The following is a 22,771-nucleotide window of genomic DNA, read 5'->3' on the forward strand; positions in this document are numbered from 1 at the left end:
GGAATGAGCACAGCACCAGGAGTAATCTTTGGGCACTGCCAGTGTGGCCCAAAAACCTAAAAGAATTCCCTATTTAAAATAAAAGAAAAAAATTTATTTTTACTTTCATTTTTCTAAATAAATGTTCATTAACCATAGTTGTTATGCCAAGTGTCAAACTAGTGTAGCATATTGTTTATCTTTCCTCTTGCTGTTTTCCAAAGGCCTTTATTTCATAATTACTGTGCTAGCAAAGATAATAGCCACATGGGACTATTGACCTTATAACATAAAATCCTTGGCAGCATGGGCCACATTTCAAGTGTTCAGCTGACCCATGTGACTGATGTTTACTATATTGAACACTGCAAGGACAGACTGAACAAAATGATGCAGTAATCTATTTCTTGCTTACTGTAATCTAGGCAATCAGATATCCTTGGACAGTTAATGGATCCAGTGGAGAAATCTGAATGCTGATCATTTTCTAACACTGAATTTCAAACTTAGTTTAGAGAGAGGCAGAAAGGCAAGCAAAGATGGAGAGGCAGAATCAAACAAGTAAAATTTGAGGGTACTAAAGAGCTAGTATGCGAATATTGCACTTTCCTTGCAAGCAGCTGACCTTGTTTCTTTCCCTGATACTAGGGATGGTCTCCCAAATACTGCCAGAAGTAATCTCTACACATAGAGGTTATATAGAAATGTGGTCAGCTTCCTCCACCCTCAAAATGTCAAAACTTAAACAAATCATGCTACTTCTCTGTCCTATATGTCATAATAGAAAAAGCATTAAAGTAGGTAAATTCTAAGGACCCTTCACATTTGAAATTTCTGAATTTGAAAGTTGTGTTTAGTTTATATAATATCGGGAAGACATCTCACCTTTCTCTCTTTCCCCCTATTTTTCCCTTATGACACTGTGGTGTTTGCCTATTGTTAACAAAGGGGTAACATATATATCACTTTATTCCCTCTCAGCACTCTATTTTTGCCAGAGTGATCAGTTCCAATTATTATTGTCAGAGTGGACCATTCTCTAACCTAACTGCATTTCTAGCAGTTAGGGAGAGGAAGGGAGAAGAGAGGAGGGAGGGTAGAGGAAGGGAGAAGAGAGGAGGGGAGATGAGGGGAGGGGAAGGGAGGGGAGGGGAAGGGAGAAGAGGAAGGGAGGAAAGGGAAGGGGAGTGGAGAGGAGGGGAGGGAAGGAGGGGAGGGGAGTGGAGAGGAGGGGAGGGAAGTGGAAGGGAAGGGTGATGAGGGGAGGGAAAGGGTGAACAGGGGAGGGGAAGGGAGAGGAAAGGAGGGAAGGGGAAGGGAGAGGAAAAGAGGGGAAGGGATGGGGAGGGGAAGGGAGTGGAAAGGAGGGGAGGAAAAAAGGGAGAGGGTGATGAGGGGAGGGGAGGGGAAGGAAAAGGAGAGCAGGGGAGGGGAGGGGAAGGGAGAGGAAAGGAGGGGAGGGGAAGGGAGAGGAAAGGAGGGGAGGGGAAGGGAGTGGAAAGGAGGGGAAGAAAGGAAGGGAGATGGGGAGAAGAGGGGAAGGGAGAGGAGAGGAGAGTAGGGGAGGGGAGAGGAGGGGAGGGGAGGGGAGAAAAGAGGAAAGGAGGGAGAGGAGAGGAGGGGAGGGGAGAGAAGAGGAGGGGAGAGAAGAGGAGAGGAGGGAGGGGAGAGAAGAGGAGGGGAGGGGAGAGAAGAGGAGGGGAGGGGAGAGAAGAGGAGGGGAGGGGAGAGAAGAGGAGGGGAGAGGAGAGGAGGGGAGGGGAGAGGAGAGGGAGAGGGGAGAAGAGAGGGGGAAGGGAGAGGAGGGGAGGGGAGAGGAGAGGGAGAGGGGAGAAGAGAGGGGGAAGGGAGAGGAGGGGAGGGGAGAGGAGAGGGAGAGGGGAAAAGAGAGGGGGAGGGGAGAGGAGAGGGAGAGGGGAAAAGAGAGGGGGAGGGGAGAGGAGAGGGAGAGGGGAGAAGAGAGGGGGAGGGGAGAGAAGAGGGGGAGGGGAGAGGAGAGGGAGAGGGGAGAGGAGAGGAGAGGGGGAGGGGAGAGGAGAGGAGACTGGAGGGGAGGGGAAGAGAGGAGAGAAGCGGGGAGGAGAGGAGAGGGGAGAGAAGGAGAGGGGAGGGGAAAAGAGGAGAGGAGAGTGAAGGACAGAGGAGAGGACAGGAGAGAAGGGGAGGGGAAGGGTAGAGAGGAGAGGGGAGAAGAGGAGAGGAGAGGGGAGGGGAGGTGAGGAGAGAGGAGAGAAGGGGAGGGGAGAGAGGATGAGAGGAGGGGAGAGAGAGGAGGAGAGGGGAAAGGAGAGGGAAGGAGAGGAGAGGAGAGGAGAGGAGAGGAGAGGAGAGGAGAGGAGAGGAGAGGAGAGGAGAGGAGAGGAGAGGAGAGGGGAGGAGAGGGGAGGGGAGGGGAGGGGAGGGGAGGGGAGGGGAGGGGAGGGGAGAGGAGAAGGGTGGGAAGAGGAGAGGGGTGAGGAGAGGAGAGGGGAGGAAAGGAGAGGAGAGAAGAGGAGGGGGGAGGGGACTCATTTTAGTAGATGCCTTGTTTATTGATAAATTAAAATGTAATATTTAACAATATAAATAACTGTAAAAATTGTTAATATTGGCAGGGTTGTATTGATAACAGAACCCATATGCGCTGTTATTGAGAATTTCATTTGTTTAGACCCCTATGTAAAGCAAATTGAAATTTTTCAAAAACTAGGAATATAATCACCATATAAATCAGTGATACCACATTTTAGCATGGACCTCCAAACTATTACCTTGAAAGAATGTCCGTGGCTTCACTTAGTAGGATAGCCCTGGTATGGAATTAACCCAAATGCACTAACACAGATTAAAAAGTTGTGTCATATATACACAATAGAATACTAAACAGCCCTAAGAAAGAACACAACCCTAAACTTTGCAGCAACATGGATGGAGCTACAGTATATCATGGCTAGTGAAGCCAGTCAGAAGAAAAAGGAAAGATATATGCGTGGGACTTAAAGGTACACAATGAGGTAGCAACAAGTTTCAAAAGCAACATAATGAGATAACTGATGCAACTGATTTGGTAAGAAGTTTAAGAGGGACGATTGGGTGTGGTGTTGGAACAATATATATATACATATATATGTATATATATTCGAAACCATTATTACTTGTATTATAATTCAGTACAATTAATAAAAATTTTAAAATAAAATAATAATACTCTTTGGAATGAAAAAAAACAAAAAAACAAAAACAAACAAACAAAAAAAGAATGGAGAGGAGAAGGGAGGGGAGAGAGAGGAGGGGAGTAGAGGGAGGGGAGAGGAGGATAGGGGAAAGCTTTTATTTGCTAATCCTAAAAGTCATTTTTATGTGTATTTTTCCAGAACAGAGAACAACATCATCACTTTGGATAGGATCCTTCAGCCAAAATACTTTCTAGCCTTGGCCCTATGGCAATTTTCATGGGTATGGATTCTAGTTCATTATTGCCTATTAGAAAATGCTGAGGTATTTGTTAAGTGAATTTATCAAATAGAATGTGAAATAAAGAATATGTTAAATATTTATGATGTTTTAAATATATGGCAGAGATAAACCGGGCCTTCTTTCCCTGAAGAACATATATACTTACTTTATCATTTGCAATTTTATAATTAGTTCAATTTTTTCAGATCAATATTTTTAAGATAGACATCTCTAACTCTGACATCCAAATTTCCTTTTTTCACCATTGTCAAAGGAGGAGTGAAGGTGACTTATTTGAGTTTTGTTTTCCACAATCCTATTTTCAAGAAGATTTAATATTTATAGCCATTGAATTGTCCAAATCCAAAATATTTCAACTCTATGCTGTAATCACATTCCATACCAGCAGTGCCTACATGTACTTCCCTTTCTTCACTCATAGAACCACTGCCCCCCCCCAAAAAAAGAGAGAACTACTAAGGAAAGAAATTACATGGAGGAGAAGGGAAGGAGAAACAGGTGAGAAGCAAGAAGCAAAGGAGAGCTGGTTTCAAGCGCTTTCAGGTACATCATCAGTGATGTTAAGGAATGATAGAGCAACATTTGCAAACCTCAGGCTCAATAATACTGACATCATGACACCAAACTTTAATGAATGAAATTTAAAAGATGCCTGTCAAGAGAGCTGGTTGGCTGGAGTACGTGTGGGAGAGAACCCAGGAACAATGATGGAGGGAAGTTGATACTTGGTGGGGTATATTGGTGCCAGGATCACTGTACATCTAAAACTCAAACTAACTACAACTTTGTTAACCACAGTGCTTTAATAAAAATTAAAAATAAATAAATAAAATGCATAAAGAGCCTTAAAAAGCTTCTGTTTTTTTTAGGATTGCACTTTCCTCTCATCAGTTAGACTCAGTGGTTGGACGAGGAAAATGAAAAAATAAAATTTAGACCACAAATCTCTATTTTAAATCCACAAGTATCTCAAGTAACTGGTAAGGAAAAAAAATTCAACCATGAAAGAATTTCTTGCTCTGAACTTGTTAATTATTATTCAAAAATCATCAATAAACTATTGCTCCTAGAACTTCTCTGCTTCTAATGTCCATAACTTACCTCAGTACATATGGAAGTATGTGCATCACTGAAGGGAAAATGGTTCTGCATTTTATTCAGGAAAATAACTTTCAAATTTAAGTAGAATTTCAGAATGTTCTTATTTCAGAAAAATAGTTTGTTTGATTTTTGTTATTGTCTGTAGCCACTTCTGGCCATTCTCAGGGGTTACTCCTAGCTTTGCACACAGAAATTACTCCTGGCAAGCTCAGGGGCCATATGGGATGTGGGTCTGGTCAATCACATGTAAATTAATAAATAACACATATTTAATAAACATATTAGTCCCTGAGGAAGAAATACCCGCTCTTAATTATTTATTAAAAATAGATAAATAAAATAAAATAAATGTTCTCTCCTCAGAAAATATAGTGACTAGAGCAATAGTACAGCACATAGATATTAATTAGCCTTGCATGTGACTGGCCCATTTTCAATCCCTGATATTCCATTTTATCCCCTGAGCACTGCCAGCAGTGATTCCTAAGTGCAGAGCTAGCAGTAACTCCTGCTTAATGTGACCATTTATGTACATGTATATGTATGTATGTATATATATATATAGAGAGAGAGAGAGATATCTACCTATAGATAATTTAGGGACCAGAGAAATTATGCAGAAGGTAAGGCATTTGACTTGCATCCTGTACATCCCCAGTTTGAATCCCCAGCAACATGTCTGATCTGGATGTAGCCCAATGTCTACCCCTCTCTATTGCTACTATCCCCACAAAATGTATTATAGCAAGCACACCATTTTGGAAATATTCTTAAATAGTAAAATTAAGCTTGCCTCCCATCTAAGCCCCTAATTTGAAACCTCAAGACTTTTATGATTATCTATCTGGGAAAAATACTTTCCTTATCTAATTAGACTTCTTCATGTTAACATGTTAAATCAGAAAGATCAAATTAAGGTTAAAAATGTCAACACATGGATTGGAAAAGTAGTGCAGGAGTTACTTTACTTGCCTTGCATGCTGTCAACACAGATATAGTTCCCAAAACTAAATGGCCTCTGTACACCTGTGGCCTAATTACTTCATCAAAAATGTCAAAGCTAGGTTTTTATAATGACCCTCAACGTAATGTTTTAGATATTAATACCCTAAGGTTGAATAAATTTGACAACATTCTGAGTAAATAAATGTAGAAATGTTAGCTGTCTCGCCATTGAAAGACCACAGATGAAATAGGAAGTATTGTGGAATGTGAAGGAGGGACCCTGAGATAGTGGTAGAGGGAAATGCACATTGAAGTGAAAGGTCTGGTATTGGAATATTGTGAGTATTAAATCCTAACACTAACAGTATTCTAAAATCATAAATCCAGCAGCTGAAATAATTTTTGAAAGGAGAAAGAGGAGGAAGTGAAGGAGCAGGAAGAGGAAGAGGAGGAGGAGGAGGAGGAGGAGGAGAGACTACTGACATTCTGTCCTTTTCTGAAGAAGAAAAAGACTTTATGGAGGCCCAGAGAGGTAGCGGTAGAGGTAAGGCATCTGCCTTGCAAACGCTAGCCTAGGACGGACCATGATTCGATCCCCCGGTGTCCCATATGGTCCCCCCAAGCTAGGGGCAATTTCTGAGAGCATAGCTAGGAGTAACCCCTGAGCGTCAAACGAAGTGTGGCTGAAAAACAACAACAACAACAACAATAACAACTTATATATATATATATGTGTGTGTGTGTGTGTGTGTGTGTAGACATAGCCATAAAGTGTGTATGTATATATATACATACATATATATACATATATATATACTCAGAATTCAAAACAGCCTCAAAGGCAATATAGATGTCAAGTTAATGCATAGGTGATAAATATGTCATGTATTTCCTTTAAGAAATCTCTGTGAGAGAGGGAGAGAGGGAGAGGGAGGGAGAGAGAGAGAAAGAGAAAGAGAGAGAGAGAGAGAGAGAGAGAGAGAGAGAAAGAGAGAGAGAAGCAGTTGGGGGAAGTAGGAAGAAAATTGGGACAATGTTGTAGAGAAATGTGTAATGGTGAAGGATGGTGTACATTGTGTGATTGAAACTCGGTCATAAAAAATTTTGTAACCAAGTGCTTAAATAAAGTAATTATAAACTTTTAAAAAATTATTATTATTAAGAAAAGGGCAATCTTCATTCCAAAAAAGAAAGAAGAAAACAAAACAACATTTGCTACTATCACAACATGATAACTTTAAAGCAGCTTGCCGGTGCCTTTGAATAAGCTACTCAAATAAGGTTATCTGCTCACTTACAACTAAAACAAATAGAATCTTAAGGGAAAATATCTTTCACTGGAGCTGGAGTGATAGCACATAGTGGTTACCTTGCACACAGATGACTTGGGTTCAATCCTCAACATCTCCCAAGTCTGCCAGGAGTAATTTCTTAGTGCAGAGCCAGGAATAACCCCTGAACACTAGCAAGTGTGGCCTAAACCTCCCCACCAAATATATCTTTCACTCTTAGATTTTAATAATTAAAAAAATGGCTCTGTGTGTATTTGATAAGAACTTAAAAAATTCAAAAAATATTAAACTGAGCATTTTTATTCCTTGGGGCTTTTTGGGCTCCCTTCAGACAGGCCATAACTGGACTGGAATTAGAACTGATAAGCTTTGTTGAGAGACCCATTTAGGAGCCAGAGTGATAGTACAGTGGGTGCAAAAAAATTTTTTTAAAAAGTAAAAATTGAGAAAATAACATAACATAACAAAATGATAACCATTTAACCCTAACTAACTAGATTTGGACTTTTTCAATTATCAGTAGAGGTGAAAACTCAGAATGTTTTAGGTTGATAGTAGTAAAAAACTATTTTCTTTCTTGGCCTGTTCTTGGAAAAAGTCTCATTACTAGGGACACAGATTGTAAAGAAAAGCTGAGATCATGTACAGGGTACAGGAAAACAATTCCAAATTTTGTGTTGCTAACATTCCACATTTGAAAAGAAAAATCTAGGTCACCTTGAGGGCAGCATTTCAAATTGACCAAAATACTGCCTTTTAATACAAAAATAGCACAAAATCACCAGTAATTCCTAGATTAGTACAGCAGCCATTTATTCTTAAATTTTCAGAAAAGAAAAAATTCTTCTTTGCTATCTTAGTGATAGTTAATTATTACATTATGTCATAACATAGTAAATTATTATTATTATTGTTATTATTTTGGCAATGGCAAACATGAAATCTGTTATTTCTCTCTCATGCTCCCATCTTGCCTCCCCTTCAACCTGCCCTATTATCTCTTTCTTCAACTTCAGATTAGCCACTCTTTCCATTCGTTTCTTGGGCTGAGGCTGGCAGATGCACTGAGAAACAGAGGACAAGTGTTCCCTCCTCCAAAGGAGAAATTCAAGCTGAGAGGTGAAACTCCACAGTTGTTCTTATTCCCTAATCAATGTACTCTAGCAAACATGTAGAAAAATCACATTGCAAAGGATACTATTGGAAAGCATTGCACAACACCACCATGCTTCAAGAATAATGATGATGGATCTGAAGATCCAAGTACCAGCAACCCGCACACCCTCTCTGAGAAAGACTAGAGAGAGAACGTTTGGATAATGTTCAAGGAACTCAAAGAATTTATGAAACAAAACGAATAAATCATAAATAAGAATTAAAACATTTTTTCTAATTAAGTTACATGCAGAAAGGTTCTATGTTTGTGTTCAGAAAGTCTATTAAAATTTTTGTGATATGTATTAGACAAATAAAAAAAGAAAGAATTAAAAGGACATGAAAGTAGAAATAAGAAAATTCAAAACAAAAATAGCAGGCCTAAAAATATTGGCACCCAAAATGAAAACCTAAGTGAAAAGTCTCTCCAACAGACTATAGCTGCTGAAAGTTATTATGAAATGCATAATAATTCCATACAACAGAAGAGATTGGAACCTTAAGACAAATGATCAGATGATGGGGGAAAATCTTCAAATAAAGAACAGATAAAAATAGAGGTCTTCAATAAACGAAATAGAAACAATACAAGAATCATTGGAGTCTTGAGGCCATGGAAGAAATCGTCCATGAAAAATCTACAGTTAAGGACATCATTGCAAAAAAAAACTCCCAGAGTTAAGGAGTGCATGCAACAATATACTACATGCCCAAAGACTATCAGCTAAAAGATATCCAAAGAAAAACACCCCAAGGCACATCCTAATCAATGATGAATACCAGATAGGGATGAAATACTAAAGACAGCAAGATCAAAAGGGAAATTAGAATAAAGGATCATTCTTATGGTTTACAGCAGAGTTGTCAAAAACAACTCTCAAGACCCAAAGGCAGAAGTGAGATATAGTGACAAAACTCAAAGAAATGAATACTTCACCAAGAATACTTCATGTAGTCAGACTTACATTCAGGTTTGAAGGAAAGACACAAAGATTCACAAATAGACAACAGCTGAGGAACTTTGCAGACTAAAAACCAACCTTAAAAGAAGAACTGAAAGATCTACTTTAAGGCAAGGCATACCCAACAAATTGACCAAGATCTTACAAAAATTTGAGAGGAAATCCCATGACAATCATCTCTCTCAATGTCAATGGACCAAATGAAACAGTAAGAGACACAGTGTTGCAAAATGAATCAAAATCTTGAATCCAGTATTTTGCTGCCTCCAACAGATACATTTGAATAGTCAAAACAAATATAGACTCTGAGGCAAAGATTGGAAAGCAATCATTCCTGCAAACAACTCCCTTAAAAAGGCTGAAGTGGGGCTCCCTGTGTGTGACACCAGGCGGGGAAAATCCGCGAAAGTACACCGGCCCAGTGGGGCTCAGCTGTGAAAGACTGTGAGTGTGACCTGTCTATGTCTGTCTACTGTCCTCTTGCGTGAAACTCTTGCGAGTGGGGCAAAAAGAGGCTCAGAGGAGCACGGCCGCTCCGCTTCACTACGCGGCCGTGCACTCTTTCTAAGGAAAGAACTCCATTGCAACAAGAAGGAAAAATCACACTAAGAACGGCGCTATATCACAGAAGCAAACATTTCTCTCTGGACTGTCTTCTCTGTTGCATGCTCGGGCCTAAGATTTGACCCAGTGTGAGGCTTCATCCACGGAGGACTCCCCTCCCTTAGAGGCAAGTCAGCCCATCCAGAAAGGGAGGAGCCAGAGGAGTGTGCTGCCTACATCATATAGACAATGAATACCACCACAACACGTAGAAAAACCCACAATACAAGTGTGACAATGGGGAAACAACGCAGGCCAGCATCAGACATAGAGAATGAAGATGACAATTCTGAGGACCAGATAATGACTGAACAACTAATCAACCTCTCAGATAAGGACTTTAGACTAGCAATATGGAAGGTGCTCAACAGACTCCAAGAAACCATGGATCGAGTTGAACAGAACACTAATAAGAACCAAGAAAATATGAAGGCAGAAATGACAAAACTCCAAACTGAAATAACATGTCAACTAACAGGACTGAAAAAGTCAGTAAACGAAGTGAATGACAAAATGGATAAGCTCTGGGACAGGGTATCAGAAGCTGAGAATAGACTTGGTGCTGTGGAAGATGAGATACATAACAATTCCATACAGCAGGAGAGATTGGACAAAAAACTTAAAGCAAATGAGCAGACAATGGAAAAATTAGTCAAAGAATGGGAACAGACGAAAATAGAAGTCTATGATAAGATCAACAGAAACAACTTAAGAATCATTGGAGTCCCAGAGACCCAGGAAGAAAATTTCCAGGAAGAATCAATGGTCAAGAACATCATTAAAGAGAAACTTCCAGAGCTAAAGAATATATGTGATCAAATCCTGCATGCCCAAAGAGTACCAACCAAAAGAGACCCCAGAAAAACCACCCCAAGACACATCCTAGTCACAATGACAAATCCCACAGATAGAGACAGAATTCTGAAAACAGCAAGATCAAAAGGGGAAATCATGTTCAAGCAAGCTTCCCTGAGATTTACAGCAGACCTGTCACCAGAAACGCTCAATGCCAGAAAGCAGTGGTGGGATATTGTGACAAGACTGAATGAAATGAATGCTTCACCCAGAATACTATACCCAGCAAAACTCACTTTCCGGTTTGATGGAAGAATACATGGTTTCACAGACAAAAAACTGCTCAGAAACTTCACAGACACAAAACCAGTCTTAAGAGAAAAACTGAAAGACCTAATCTAAGACAAGACTACCCAAAAGACACACCAAATTTTGAAATAAAGATGGCGTTAAATCCCAGGACAATTCTTTCTCTCAACGTCAATGGACTAAATGCACCAGTTAAGAGACACAGAGTGGCTAAATGGATCAAAAAACTCAATCCAACCTTCTGCTGCCTACAAGAAACGCACCTGAATAGTCAGAACAAACATAGACTCAAAATAAAAGGCTAGAGAAAAGTTATCCAAGCAAACAACACCCATAAAAAAGCTGGAGTGGCCATACTAATATCAGATAATGCAAACTTTATACTCAGGAAGGTTGTAAGGGACAAAGACGGACATTTTATATTAATCAAGGGGTACGTAGAGCAGGAAGAATTCACTCTCCTAAACATATATGCACAGAATGAGGGGCCAGCAAAATATTTAATACAACTGTTGACAAATCTGAAAAATAATATCAACAACAACACAATAATTGTGGGGGACCTTAACACGGCTTTGTCAACACTGGACAGGTCAACCAGACTGAAACCCAACAAGAATATACTAGACCTGAGGAGAGAAATGGAAGAAAGAGGCCTAGTGGATATATATAGGACACTCCATCCCCAGAAACCTGGATACACATTCTTCTCCAATGTACATGGGACATTCTCCAGGATAGACTACATGCTGGCACATAAAACATACCTCCATAAGATCAAGAGGATAGAAATTTTGCAGACTACCTTCGCTGACCACAAGGCTCTGAAATTATTTGTGAACTCCAAAGGGACTCAGAAGAAACACTTTAACACCTGGAAGTTAAACAGCCTCATGCTCAATAACCAGTGGGTCCGAGATGAAATCAAGGAGGAAAAAAAAGGTTCCTGGAAACAAATGACAATAAAGACACAAACTCTCAGAACTTATGGGACACAGCAAAAGCAGTACTGAGAGGAAAATTTATAGCTTTGCAAGCACACATCAGGAAGGAAGAAGGAGCTTACCTGAGTAGCTTAATGACACAGCTAATAGAACTAGAAAAAGCTCAACAAAAAGACCCAAGAATAGGAAGACAGAAGGAAATAACAAAGCTGAGAGCAGAAATCAACGAAGTGGAAACTCAAAAAACAATTCGAAAGATCAACGAAAGCAGAAGTTGGTTCTTTGAAAAAATAAACAAGATTGATAGACCACTGGCAAACCTAACAAAGAAAGAGAGAGAGAGAAACTTGATAACTCGTATCAGGAATGAAAAAGGAGAGATCACTACTGATATGACAGAGATTCAAAGGGTAATCAGAAACTACTTTGAAAAACTCTACACCACTAAAAATGAGAACCTGGAAGAAATGGATAAATTCTTGGACTCTTATAATCTTCCACGGTTGAAGGAAGAGGATGTAGCATATCTAAACACCCCCATCACCATTGATGAAATTAAAACAGTAATCAAATGTCTGCCGAAAAACAAAAGCCCAGGTCCAGATGGATTCACTAATGAATTCTATCAAACTTTCCAAGAGGAACTACTGCCAATCTTGGCAAGACTCTTTCATGAAATTGAACAAACAGAAACACTTCCAAATAGCTTTTATGAAGCCAACATCACCTTGATACCTAAACCAGACAGAGACGCTACCAAAAAAGAAAATTACAGACCAATATCACTGATGAATGCAGATGCAAAGATCCTCAACAAAATCCTGGCAAATAGGATTCAATGCCTCGTTAAGAAGATCATCCACTACGATCAAGTAGGTTTCATCCCAGGAATGCAAGGCTGGTTTAACATCCGTAAATCTATCAACATAATACACAACATCAATAACAAGAAAAATAAAAACCACATGATCATATCAATAGATGCAGAGAAAGCATTTGATAAGGTCCAACACCCATTCTTGATCAAAACTCTCAGCAAGATGGGAATGGAGGGAACCTTTCTCAATATAGTGAAGGCCATCTACCACAAGCCAGTGGCAAATATTATCCTCAATGGAGAAAAACTGAAAGCTTTCCCTCTAAATTCTGGCACAAGACAACGCTGTCCTCTCTCACCACTCCTATTCAACATAGCACTGGAAGTACTTGCTATAGCGATTAGGCAAGAAAAGGATATCAAGGGAATCCAGATAGGAAAGGAAGAAGTCAAGCTCTCACTGTTTGCAGATGACATGATACTCTACTTAGAAAACCCTAAAGACTCTATCAAAAAGCTTCTAGAAACAATAGACTCATATAGCAAGGTGGCAGGCTACAAAATTAACACACAAAAATCAATGGCCTTTCTATATACCAATAGTAATAAGGATGAAATGGACATTAAGAAAACAACCCCATTCACAATAGTACCACACAAACTCAAATATCTTGGAATCAACTTGACTAAATATGTGAAGGACCTATACAAAGAAAACTATAAAACTCTGCTCCAAGAAATAAGAGAGGACACACGGAAATGGAAACACATACCCTGCTCATGGATTGGCAGGATTAACATCATCAAAATGGCAATACTCCCCAAGGCATTATACAGATTTAATGCCATCCCTCTAAAGATACCCATGACATTCTTCAAAGAAGTGGATCAGACACTTTTGAAATTCATTTGGAACAATAAACACCCTCGAATAGCTAAAGCAATCATTGGGAAAAAGAATATGGGAGGAATTACTTTTCCCAACTTTAAACTGTACTACAAAGCAACAGTTATCAAAACAGCATGGTATTGGAATAAGGATAGGTCCTCAGATCAGTGGAATAGGCTTGAATACTCAGAAAATGTTCCCCAGAGATACAACCATCTAATTTTTGATAAAGGAGCAGGAAATCCTAAATGGAGCAGGGAAAGCCTCTTCAACAAGTGGTGTTGGCACAATTGGATAGCCACTTGCAAAAAATTAAACTTAGACCCCCAGCTAACATCATGTACAAAGGTAAAATCCAAATGGATTAAAGACCTCGATATCAGCCCCAAAACCATAAGATATATAGAACAGCACATAGGCAAAACACTACAGGACATTACAGGCATCTTCAAGGAGGAAACTGCACTCTCCAAGCAAGTGAAAGCAGAGATTAACAGATGGGAATATATTAAGCTGAGAAGCTTCTGCACCTCAAAGGAAATAGTGCCCAGGATACAAGAGCCACCCACTGAGTGGGAGAAACTATTCACCCAATACCCATCAGATAAGGGGCTAATCTCCAAAATATACAAGGCACTGACAGAACTTTACAAGAAAAAAACATCTAACCCCATCAAAAAATGGGGAGAAGAAATGAACAGACACTTTGACAAAGAAGAAATACGCATGGCCAAAAGACACATGAAAAAATGTTCCACATCACTAATCATCAGGGAGATGCAAATCAAAACAACGATGAGATACCACCTCACACCCCAGAGAATGGCACACATCACAAAGAATGAGAATAAACAGTGTTGGCGGGGATGTGGAGAGAAAGGAACTCTTATCCACTGCTGGTGGGAATGCTGTCTAGTTCAACCTTTATGGAAAGCGATATGGAGATTCCTCCAAAAACTGGAAATCGAGCTCCCATACGATCCAGCTTTACCACTCCTAGGAATATACCCTAGGAACACAAAAATACAATACAAAAACCCCTTCCTTACACCTATATTCATTGCAGCTCTATTTACCATAGCAAGACTCTGGAAACAACCAAGATGCCCTTCAACAGACGAATGGCTAAAGAAACTGTGGTACATATACACAATGGAATATTATGCAGCTGTCAGGAGAGATGAAGTCATGAAATTTTCCTATACATGGATGTACATGGAATCTATTATGCTGAGTGAAATAAGTCAGAGAGAGAGAGAAAAACGCAGAATGGTCTCACTCATCTATGGGTTTTAAGAAAAATGAAAGACACCCTTGTAATAATAATTTTCAGACACAAAAGAGAAAAGAGCTGGAAGTTCCAGCTCACCTCAGGAAGCTCACCACAAAGAGTGATGAGTTTAGTTAGAGAAATAACTACATTTTGAACTGTCCTAATATTGAGAATGTATGAGGGAAATGTAGAGCCTGTTTAGGGTACAGGCGGGGGTTGGGTGGGGAGGAGGGAGATTTGGGACTTGGGTGATGGGAATGTTGCACTGGTGATGGGTGGTGTTCCTTTTATGACTGAAACCCAAACACAATCATGTATGTAATCAAGGTGTTTAAATAAAAAAAAAATTATGCATTAAAAAAAAAAAAAAGAAAATTGAGGCAAAAAAAAAAAAAAAAAGGCTGAAGTGGCCATACTTGCCAGATGACACAGATTTTAGACATAAAAGAGGAAATAAGGGGCCCGGAGATAGCACAGCAGCGTTTGCCTTGCAAGCAGCCGATCCAGGACCTAAGGTGGTTGGTTCAAATCCCGGTGTCCCATATGGTCCTCCGTGCTATTTCTGAGCAGATAGCCAGGAGTAACCCCTGAGCACTGCCGGGTGTGGCCCAAAAACAAAAACAACAACAACAAAAAAAAAGGCAATAAAGTGGGGGGGCAGAGAGATAGCACAGTGGTAGGGTGTTTGCCTTGCACAGAGCCAATTCAGGATGGATGGGATGATATTTCGAATCCTGGCATTTCATAAGGTCCCCCGTGCTTGCCAGGGGCAATTCTGAGGCAGAACCAGGATTAACCCCTGTGTGCCATCAGTGTGACCCAAAAATCAAAAAGAAAAGAAAACAAGGAACAGAAATGGACATTTCTTGATAATCAAGAGATATGTGCACCAGGAAAAAATCACCCTCATAATTATATATGAACCTAGTGAGGAACCAGCAAAATATTTAAAACAATTGCTGACAGATATGAAAAAAAGACATCAACAGCAACGCAATAAAATCAAGACTTCAAAACTGATCTGTCACACCTTGATAGGTCAACCAGGCTTAAATCCAACAAGAATATACTAGCTCTAAAGAAAGAAATGGAAGAAAATAACTTTGTGTGTGTGTGTGTGTATGTGTGTGTGTGTGTGCACACGCGCGCATGCGCATGTGTGTGTCTCCATCCCCAGAAGACTGGACACATGTTCTTTTCCAATATACATGTGTAATTCTCCAAGATAGATCATATACTGGGCCATAAAACATACCTTAATAAAATCAAGAGGATAGAAATTGTAAGAACTACCTTCTCAGATCATCAGGCACTGAAATTAGAGGAGAATCACAAACACACACAAAGATAAACTTTAACAACTGAAAATTAAACAACTTAATACTAAACAACCAGTGACTCAGAGACAAAATCAAAAAAGAATCAAAGGACTCTTGGAAAATATGAGAATGAAAACACAAATTATCAGAATTTGTGGGAGATTGTGAAATGTACTGAGAAAAATTTGTAGCTTTACAAGCATTCATCAGGGAGGAAGAAGGGCCTGCAGAAATAATTTAATGGCACAGCTTAAAAATTTGGAAAAAGGGGCCAGAATGATAGCATAGTGGTAGGGCATTTGTCTTGCACACAGATTATCTAGGGCAGACTCGGGTTCAATCCCCAGCATCTCATATGGTCCCCCAAGTCTGTCACGAGCGATTTCTGAGCACAAAAGCAGAAGTGGCTCAAAACCATCCCCAAAAGAATTTGGAAAAAGTACAGCAAAATGTACCAAAATAGGCAGATGAAAGAAAATAATAAAGCTTAGAGCAGAATTAATAAACTAAAAATACAAAATCAATCCAAAAGATCAATAAAGCAAGAGTTGGTTCTTTGAAAAAATAAACTCAACAAACCACTAGCCAAACTCACAAAGAAAGGGAGAGAAACTTAATAAACAAAACTAGAAATGAAAAGGGAGGGATTCCTACAGACTAGAGAAATTCAAAGGATAATCGAAGATTACTTTGAGAAATCTATGACACAAAGCATGAGAACCTGAAAGAAATGGATAAATTCTTGGACACCTATAATCACCAAGACTAACCAAGATCTGGCCTATCTGAACAGACCTATCACTATTGAGGAAATAAAAATGGTAATCAAAAGTCTTCCCGAAAACAAAAGCCCAGGTTTAGATGAATTCTTTAATAAAATCTTTCAAGCCTTTGAAGAGCTGCCAATCATTTTCAGGCTCTTCCAGGAAATTGAAGAAACAAAAATACTCCCAAATAGTGTTTACGAAGCTAACATCACCATGATAACAAAGGCAGAGATATCACAAAAAATAAAACAAAATAAAATAAGAATGGCAGACCAAAATTCTTAATGAACACAGATGCAAAAATCCTCAACAAAATCCTAGCAAATAGGTTCCAACATCTCATCAAGAAAGTCATACACCATGACCAAGTAGGATTCATTCCAAAGATGCAAGGATTATTTAACATATGCAAGTCAATGTAATACACCATATCAAAAAGGGGGGAATGATCATATCAATAGATGCAGAGAAAGAATTTGATAAGGTTCAACACCCATTCATGATAAAAAAAAACCCTCAATAATAAGGGAATGGAAGAAACTTTTCTCTACATAGTCAAGGCCATTTATCTCAAACTATTGGCAAGTATTATACTCATTGGGGAAATACTGGAAGCCTTTCTTCTAAAACTTTGCACAAAACAAGGCTGCCCCCTCTCGGCACTCCTATTCAACATAGTACTAGAAATACTTGCCTTAGGAATTAGGCAAATAAAAGATATCAAGGGCAACCAGATAGAAAAAGAAGTCAAGCTCTCACTGTTTGCAGATGACATATTATATTTAGAAAACCCTAAATACTCTTTCCAAAAGCTTCTAGAAACAATAGATTTGTATCAAAGTGGCAGCTACAAAATTGCTACTCAATAATCAATATCCTTCTTATATAGAAATAACAATAGAGAAGAAAAGACATTTAAGAAACAATCCCATTCACAATAGTACCACAGTAATTTCAAATACTTTGGAGTCAACTTAACCCCACAACTATACATTGTTCCATAATATCAATGTACATTTTCCATAACAGCACAATGAAATTAAGAAAAAAATTTCTGAAAGTTTTACTCTTTGTAACTCATATAACCCATAAAAGGATAATCACATAAAGACATCAGAGTAACACAAAAAATTCACATTTTTTTTGTTTTGGGGCCACACCCACTGGTGCTCATGGGGTTACTCCTGGCTGTCTGCTCAGAAATAGCTCCTGGCAGGCACGGGGGACCATATGGGACACCGGGATTCGAACCAACCACCTTTGGTCCTGGATCGGCTGCTTGCAAGGCAAACGCCGCTGTGCTATTTCTCCTGGCCCAAAATTCACATTTTTTAGTGTATCCATTCACTGGTTTTAGTCACTTATAGACTCTGAAGATAAACTAGAGACAGCAGATACATAACTTTAACACGTATAAATCATCAGAATCTTAAGTAGCAAAGGAGATATGTCCCAGAGTGGTCAGGGAGGAATATAGTAAAAGCGCCATAAATATGTCTAGTTTAAGAAAATTTCAACAGTAAGATATTAGATAAAAGTGGCATGAACTGATAAAACAGCAACTTTTTTGTTTTTAAATTAAATTTCTTTATTTTAAACACTGTGGTATACATAGTTGTTCATAGTACAGTTATTTCTGACATTCAATATTCTGCTATACATGTAAAATTCCCTTTAACCTGTTGATCAGGTTAAATCAGTTTCGTGACCTCCCTGCAGCCTGCCCTTTGGCAAGTATAAATAATTTACTTAATATTTTGTTTATTATTACCAGGAAATCGGAATTAAAATCATGCGGCATTGCATGACCATGCAGCCCGCAAATTTTAGAGGATCCGTAGTGGTGGGCTGATGAGCTCACATGGCAAAAGCAGTGAAAACAGCAATTTCTATGACCATTGTCTCTGCTACTCTTGAGGAAAGTACTATGAGAATAAATTTTCTAAACCTTAAATAGACTACATGATTAACAAACATTTATAACAAAATGCTTCTTCATTTATAAAGGTGGAAAGTTGAATTCACTTAATATAGGTATTTGATATATACTGCTATCCAACTATCTGCTATTCCCTAAGGCCCAAAAATTTAAAAAAAACTTTTACCTCTATTGAGAATATATTAAATTTAAATACATATGTTAAAAAAAAAACAAACAAACAAGAACAGAGGCTGGAGTGATAGGATAACTGGTAAGATATTTGCCTTTCACGTGGCTGACCTGGTTTTGATTCTTGGCATCCCATATGGTCCCCAGTGCCTGCCAAGAATAATTCCTGAGTGCAGAATCAGAAGTAAACCCCTGAGTATCACCAAATATGGCCCAAAAAATATATATACAAACACAGAGGTAAGTGATCACACAAAATTCATGATGTCATATAATATATTTTCACATATCAAGGACTACTTGACTTTATTTAACTTGATACTGGTAAATAACCAAGGATACAACATATACTTACATGTTTATACTTATATAAATGATCTGATATTTACTTATAAATATATTAGTATTTATTTGAATCACAAATTTTAAAAATTACCATCAGAAACTAAAAAACTGGCAACCAAGTGTTAAACATTATGAGTGAAATTCACCAAATTGAGTTATTTTCCAATAACATTTAAGCAAAAGAAATATTTTCCAAAATAAATTCTAGGCATTGTTAATTCTATACAGTTAATAATAAAAAATGGAACAATAAGTAGCACAAGCAGTTGGAAGCTTAACCAATAAATTAACAAGGCTTTATGAAATGTAACATTATAGCCTCGCTCTCTCAGAAGTGGTAACAGGTCACTTACAAGAGGCACTAACAGCTTTTGTGCTATATAACAACTCAAAAAATAAATTCAAAACAAATAATATAAATTTGAGGGACACTAAATAATTATTTCTAAAACCCCTAGCTCATTTTTTCTTTATCATATGACATTCGACTAAATAAGAAATGCCACGTTAGTTAATGCTACAGTAAGTTTGTTTTCATTAAGATATCTGTATCAGCTCAATTCAGACCTCAATCTATTACAGGAAAGTAGAGAGAAACTACAGGTTTTTAATCCTACAATAATGGTTAACTACTGTCATTTTATATCATGATTTTAAATATAACCTATAATATATAACTTTATAATATAAAATATATTTATTTTAAAATATAACTTTGAAATATCACTTCAAAGCACACATCTTACATATTATACTATTTAGAGTCAAATAACAAAAGTATAATTCTTTTAAAATTCTAACCCCTGAATAAATTTTTCCAAGAGCAATGCTGATATACATAATGAGTATATGTTCAATTATTTCAATAATGTAGAAATGCAATAGTAATAGTTTAGGCTTGAGTGTATTCTTTCTCTAATTTACCAAGTTGGAACAACAAAAGACCAAAATAATCAATAAATCCTTAATTACTTTTATGTAATACTGTTTTTCTCCAGACACATAAAAGTGCACACACAGTATTCTCTATAAGGCTAGTAATAAAAGTAACTAGAATTGTATCAGGAAGGCCATGCATCTTAAAATTAAAACAATAGAAATATTTCCTCAAACACATATTCATCACTACTTTATAATCATCATGAAATATGTAAAAGAAAATTTTTAATTCGATACCATTCAAGGTGGCGAGGTTTTCACCATTTTGGTTAAGACAAAATTTTACACCAATTAAGTTATTGACAATTAAATTTACACCACACCACTTCCAGGAAAGACTAAGAAAAGGCTAACTGTTGAAATTTTTGGTTGACACAAAATTACTAAATGAAATTGCTTACTTAGGAGTAATCACAGACACATTGTTTCATGCTTCATATTAACTACAAAGTGGCCTACTTTCTTTTCTAAAAGTTATATAGGTTTATATAATCATTAAAACATAAATGCCTAGAGACAGTGCCAGCTTTTCAAAAAAGCTTTTACAAACATGTGTGTAACCATAGTATTTAAATAAAGATCTTATTAGAAAAAAATCTCCAAATTATTAAGAAGACTATAAAATTATGTAGATAGCAACATAATATGGAAGGTGCTCTAACTTATTGCAACTACTAATCACAAAGCAATCTCTGTAGTAAAAGTCAACAGAAAAAATATAAGAACAGAGTATAATTAGCCTGATGTATTTCATTATACCTTAATACAGATGCATGTCAATTTTTCCAATATAATAGGAAATCATTGATTTATGAGAGCCATGTATGGCACAAAATTGATACAACTCTGATGAGAGGGTGAGGTGATTAGGAAACCAAAGTTTTTCTCTTCTGAACTAATGAAGAAATTCTTACCTTTCTGTAGACCAGCATGTTGGGTGATTCATCTGCTACCCCGTTACTGGTCTGCCCATAATTATTCCCCTGGGCCATGTCACTTGGTTCGGTCTCAGTTAAAGGGATTTTTCGTCTCCCCTGAAATGATAGAGAGACTTCAGTGAGATCTTAATTGTCATGCTTCTGCAGGTTAGACTTTCCTGATTGAGTATCACCCACCCTCAGCACAATCCCACATGGAGAGTGTTGATATGTTAGGGTTGGCTAGAGGAAGTGACACATGATATACATTTTCAAACATACAAACTAAAAATAATGAAATGTACACCTCATCGCAATCAGGAAAGAGTCAGAAATAGATAACTGTTGACATAATCATTTGGCTCAGGTTTTAACTCGCTTGATTGTCTAGATACTTACAATGTGCTTAATACTTAAGCATATATACTAATATAAATAAATAATTAAATACTTAATACTCGCCTTAAAAAAATGAACCACAAAAAATAAAAGCACAGTTACCATTTCTGTACTACAAAGGGTTCTCCCCCCCCCCCCCCCACCCCCATACTTGTATTGCTACTTGATCTTCTCCGGAAAAGCAGAAAGGCAACACCCAGAGGTAGCAGCACACTTTCTCCCAGATAATCTGTCAACTGCTTTGCATCAAAGAGGCCAAGCCCAGTGCCATTCCCCAGCACAAGTGTTTTCTTTTTATCCCCTGGGTCTCCCACACAGAGCCTGGGTAGCTTCTCCTGCTTTCACCTGCCTGCTGATTCCTCTCCTGTGAGACAGCTCTGCTTCTGAAGTCAGGCCAGGCGCCTGCCCAATCTTTGCAACAAGGCACCAGAAGATGTCTGGGCATCAAAAACTGGCTGGAGGTCAACGATCAGGGTCACCAAGTGTGACAAGCCAAGTGAGATGCTTCGAAGCAAACAGTCTAAGGCACAGAGAGCACAAGCCTCGGTTCCCTTCGCTCAGCTCTCAGCAAGCAGCAAATGGCAGCGAGCGGGTGCCCCGTGCCGGCCTTGGCCTGAAGTGGGCAGCACTTTCAGGACCGTGGACCGCGGCTTGCATCTGGCGCCCACAGCCCAGTTGGGACCCGGGATCCGGGGTGGGGGTGGCCCCGCAGGGCGCAGAGCGAGGGGTGGGTGCGGGGCGGGGGCCTAGAGGATTCTTAGCGGCTCTTGCAGTTTCCACCCGCCACTTGCCCTGTTTACCTCCTCGGCCAAGGTCACGGCCCCGCGGCGGCTCCTTTCCTGGGCCGGATGGGCGCAGGTCAGCTGGCTGCGAGCGGCACAGTGACGCTGGGCAGCTTCATCCCACCAGTGGCTGCGGAATCAGTGCCACCCCAGCCCTGGAGACTCCCACGACAGCCGCCCCGGCCGCCGTCGTGCACAGGCGATCCCGGCAGCCTGCCCCTCGCGTCGCTCCCCAAGCCTCTAGCTGCGTGGCCGTCGCCTCCGCTTTTCCTCCCGGGCACCGGGACCCACCGGGTGCGCGCGGGATGCGAGACGCCCGGCCCGTGCGCGCGATCGGGAGGAAGGAGGAGGGACGGTCACGTGGCACAAGGACGTCCAAAGGTGCGGACTGCAAGGGCCCGGCTTGGCGCGGCCACACTGCCGTGGTCTCCCGAGTCTTCTTCCCATCCCTGTTGGCCCTGGGGCGGCCAGTAGCCCTGCCCTTGCCGCAGCCAGTGGGCTCTCTGGGATGGGGCGCCCCGCCGGGCTGGACTCGCCGCCGAAGGCCTGGAGAGCTGAGCTTAAAGCTGACTGTAAACCAGAATGGGGCAGTGGATGACGGGTAGATGATGGATGGATGGATGGATGGATGGATGGATGGATGGATGGATGGACGGACGGACGGATAATGGGT

General features: G+C 39.5%; 1 protein-coding gene across 2 annotated transcripts in view; it reads right to left on the bottom strand.

Moving 5' to 3' along the window:
- The window catches only part of RGS7 (regulator of G protein signaling 7), a 306,416-nt gene extending 283,993 nt beyond the window's left edge, over positions 1–22,423 (bottom strand). For both annotated transcript variants that reach the window (XM_049776515.1, XM_049776514.1), the window contains exons 1-2: positions 22,117–22,423; positions 20,915–21,034 (exon numbers count right to left, since the gene is read on the bottom strand). In XM_049776515.1, coding sequence (XP_049632472.1) covers positions 20,915–20,992 — 78 coding nt within the window. In that variant the 5' untranslated portion in view covers positions 20,993–21,034; positions 22,117–22,423. The remainder of the gene's footprint in view (positions 1–20,914; positions 21,035–22,116) is intronic.
- Positions 22,424–22,771: the final 348 nt, after the last annotated feature.

The sequence above is a fragment of the Suncus etruscus genome, chromosome 7 (assembly GCF_024139225.1).
Source record: "Suncus etruscus isolate mSunEtr1 chromosome 7, mSunEtr1.pri.cur, whole genome shotgun sequence".
Classification (NCBI taxonomy): domain Eukaryota; kingdom Metazoa; phylum Chordata; class Mammalia; order Eulipotyphla; family Soricidae; genus Suncus; species Suncus etruscus.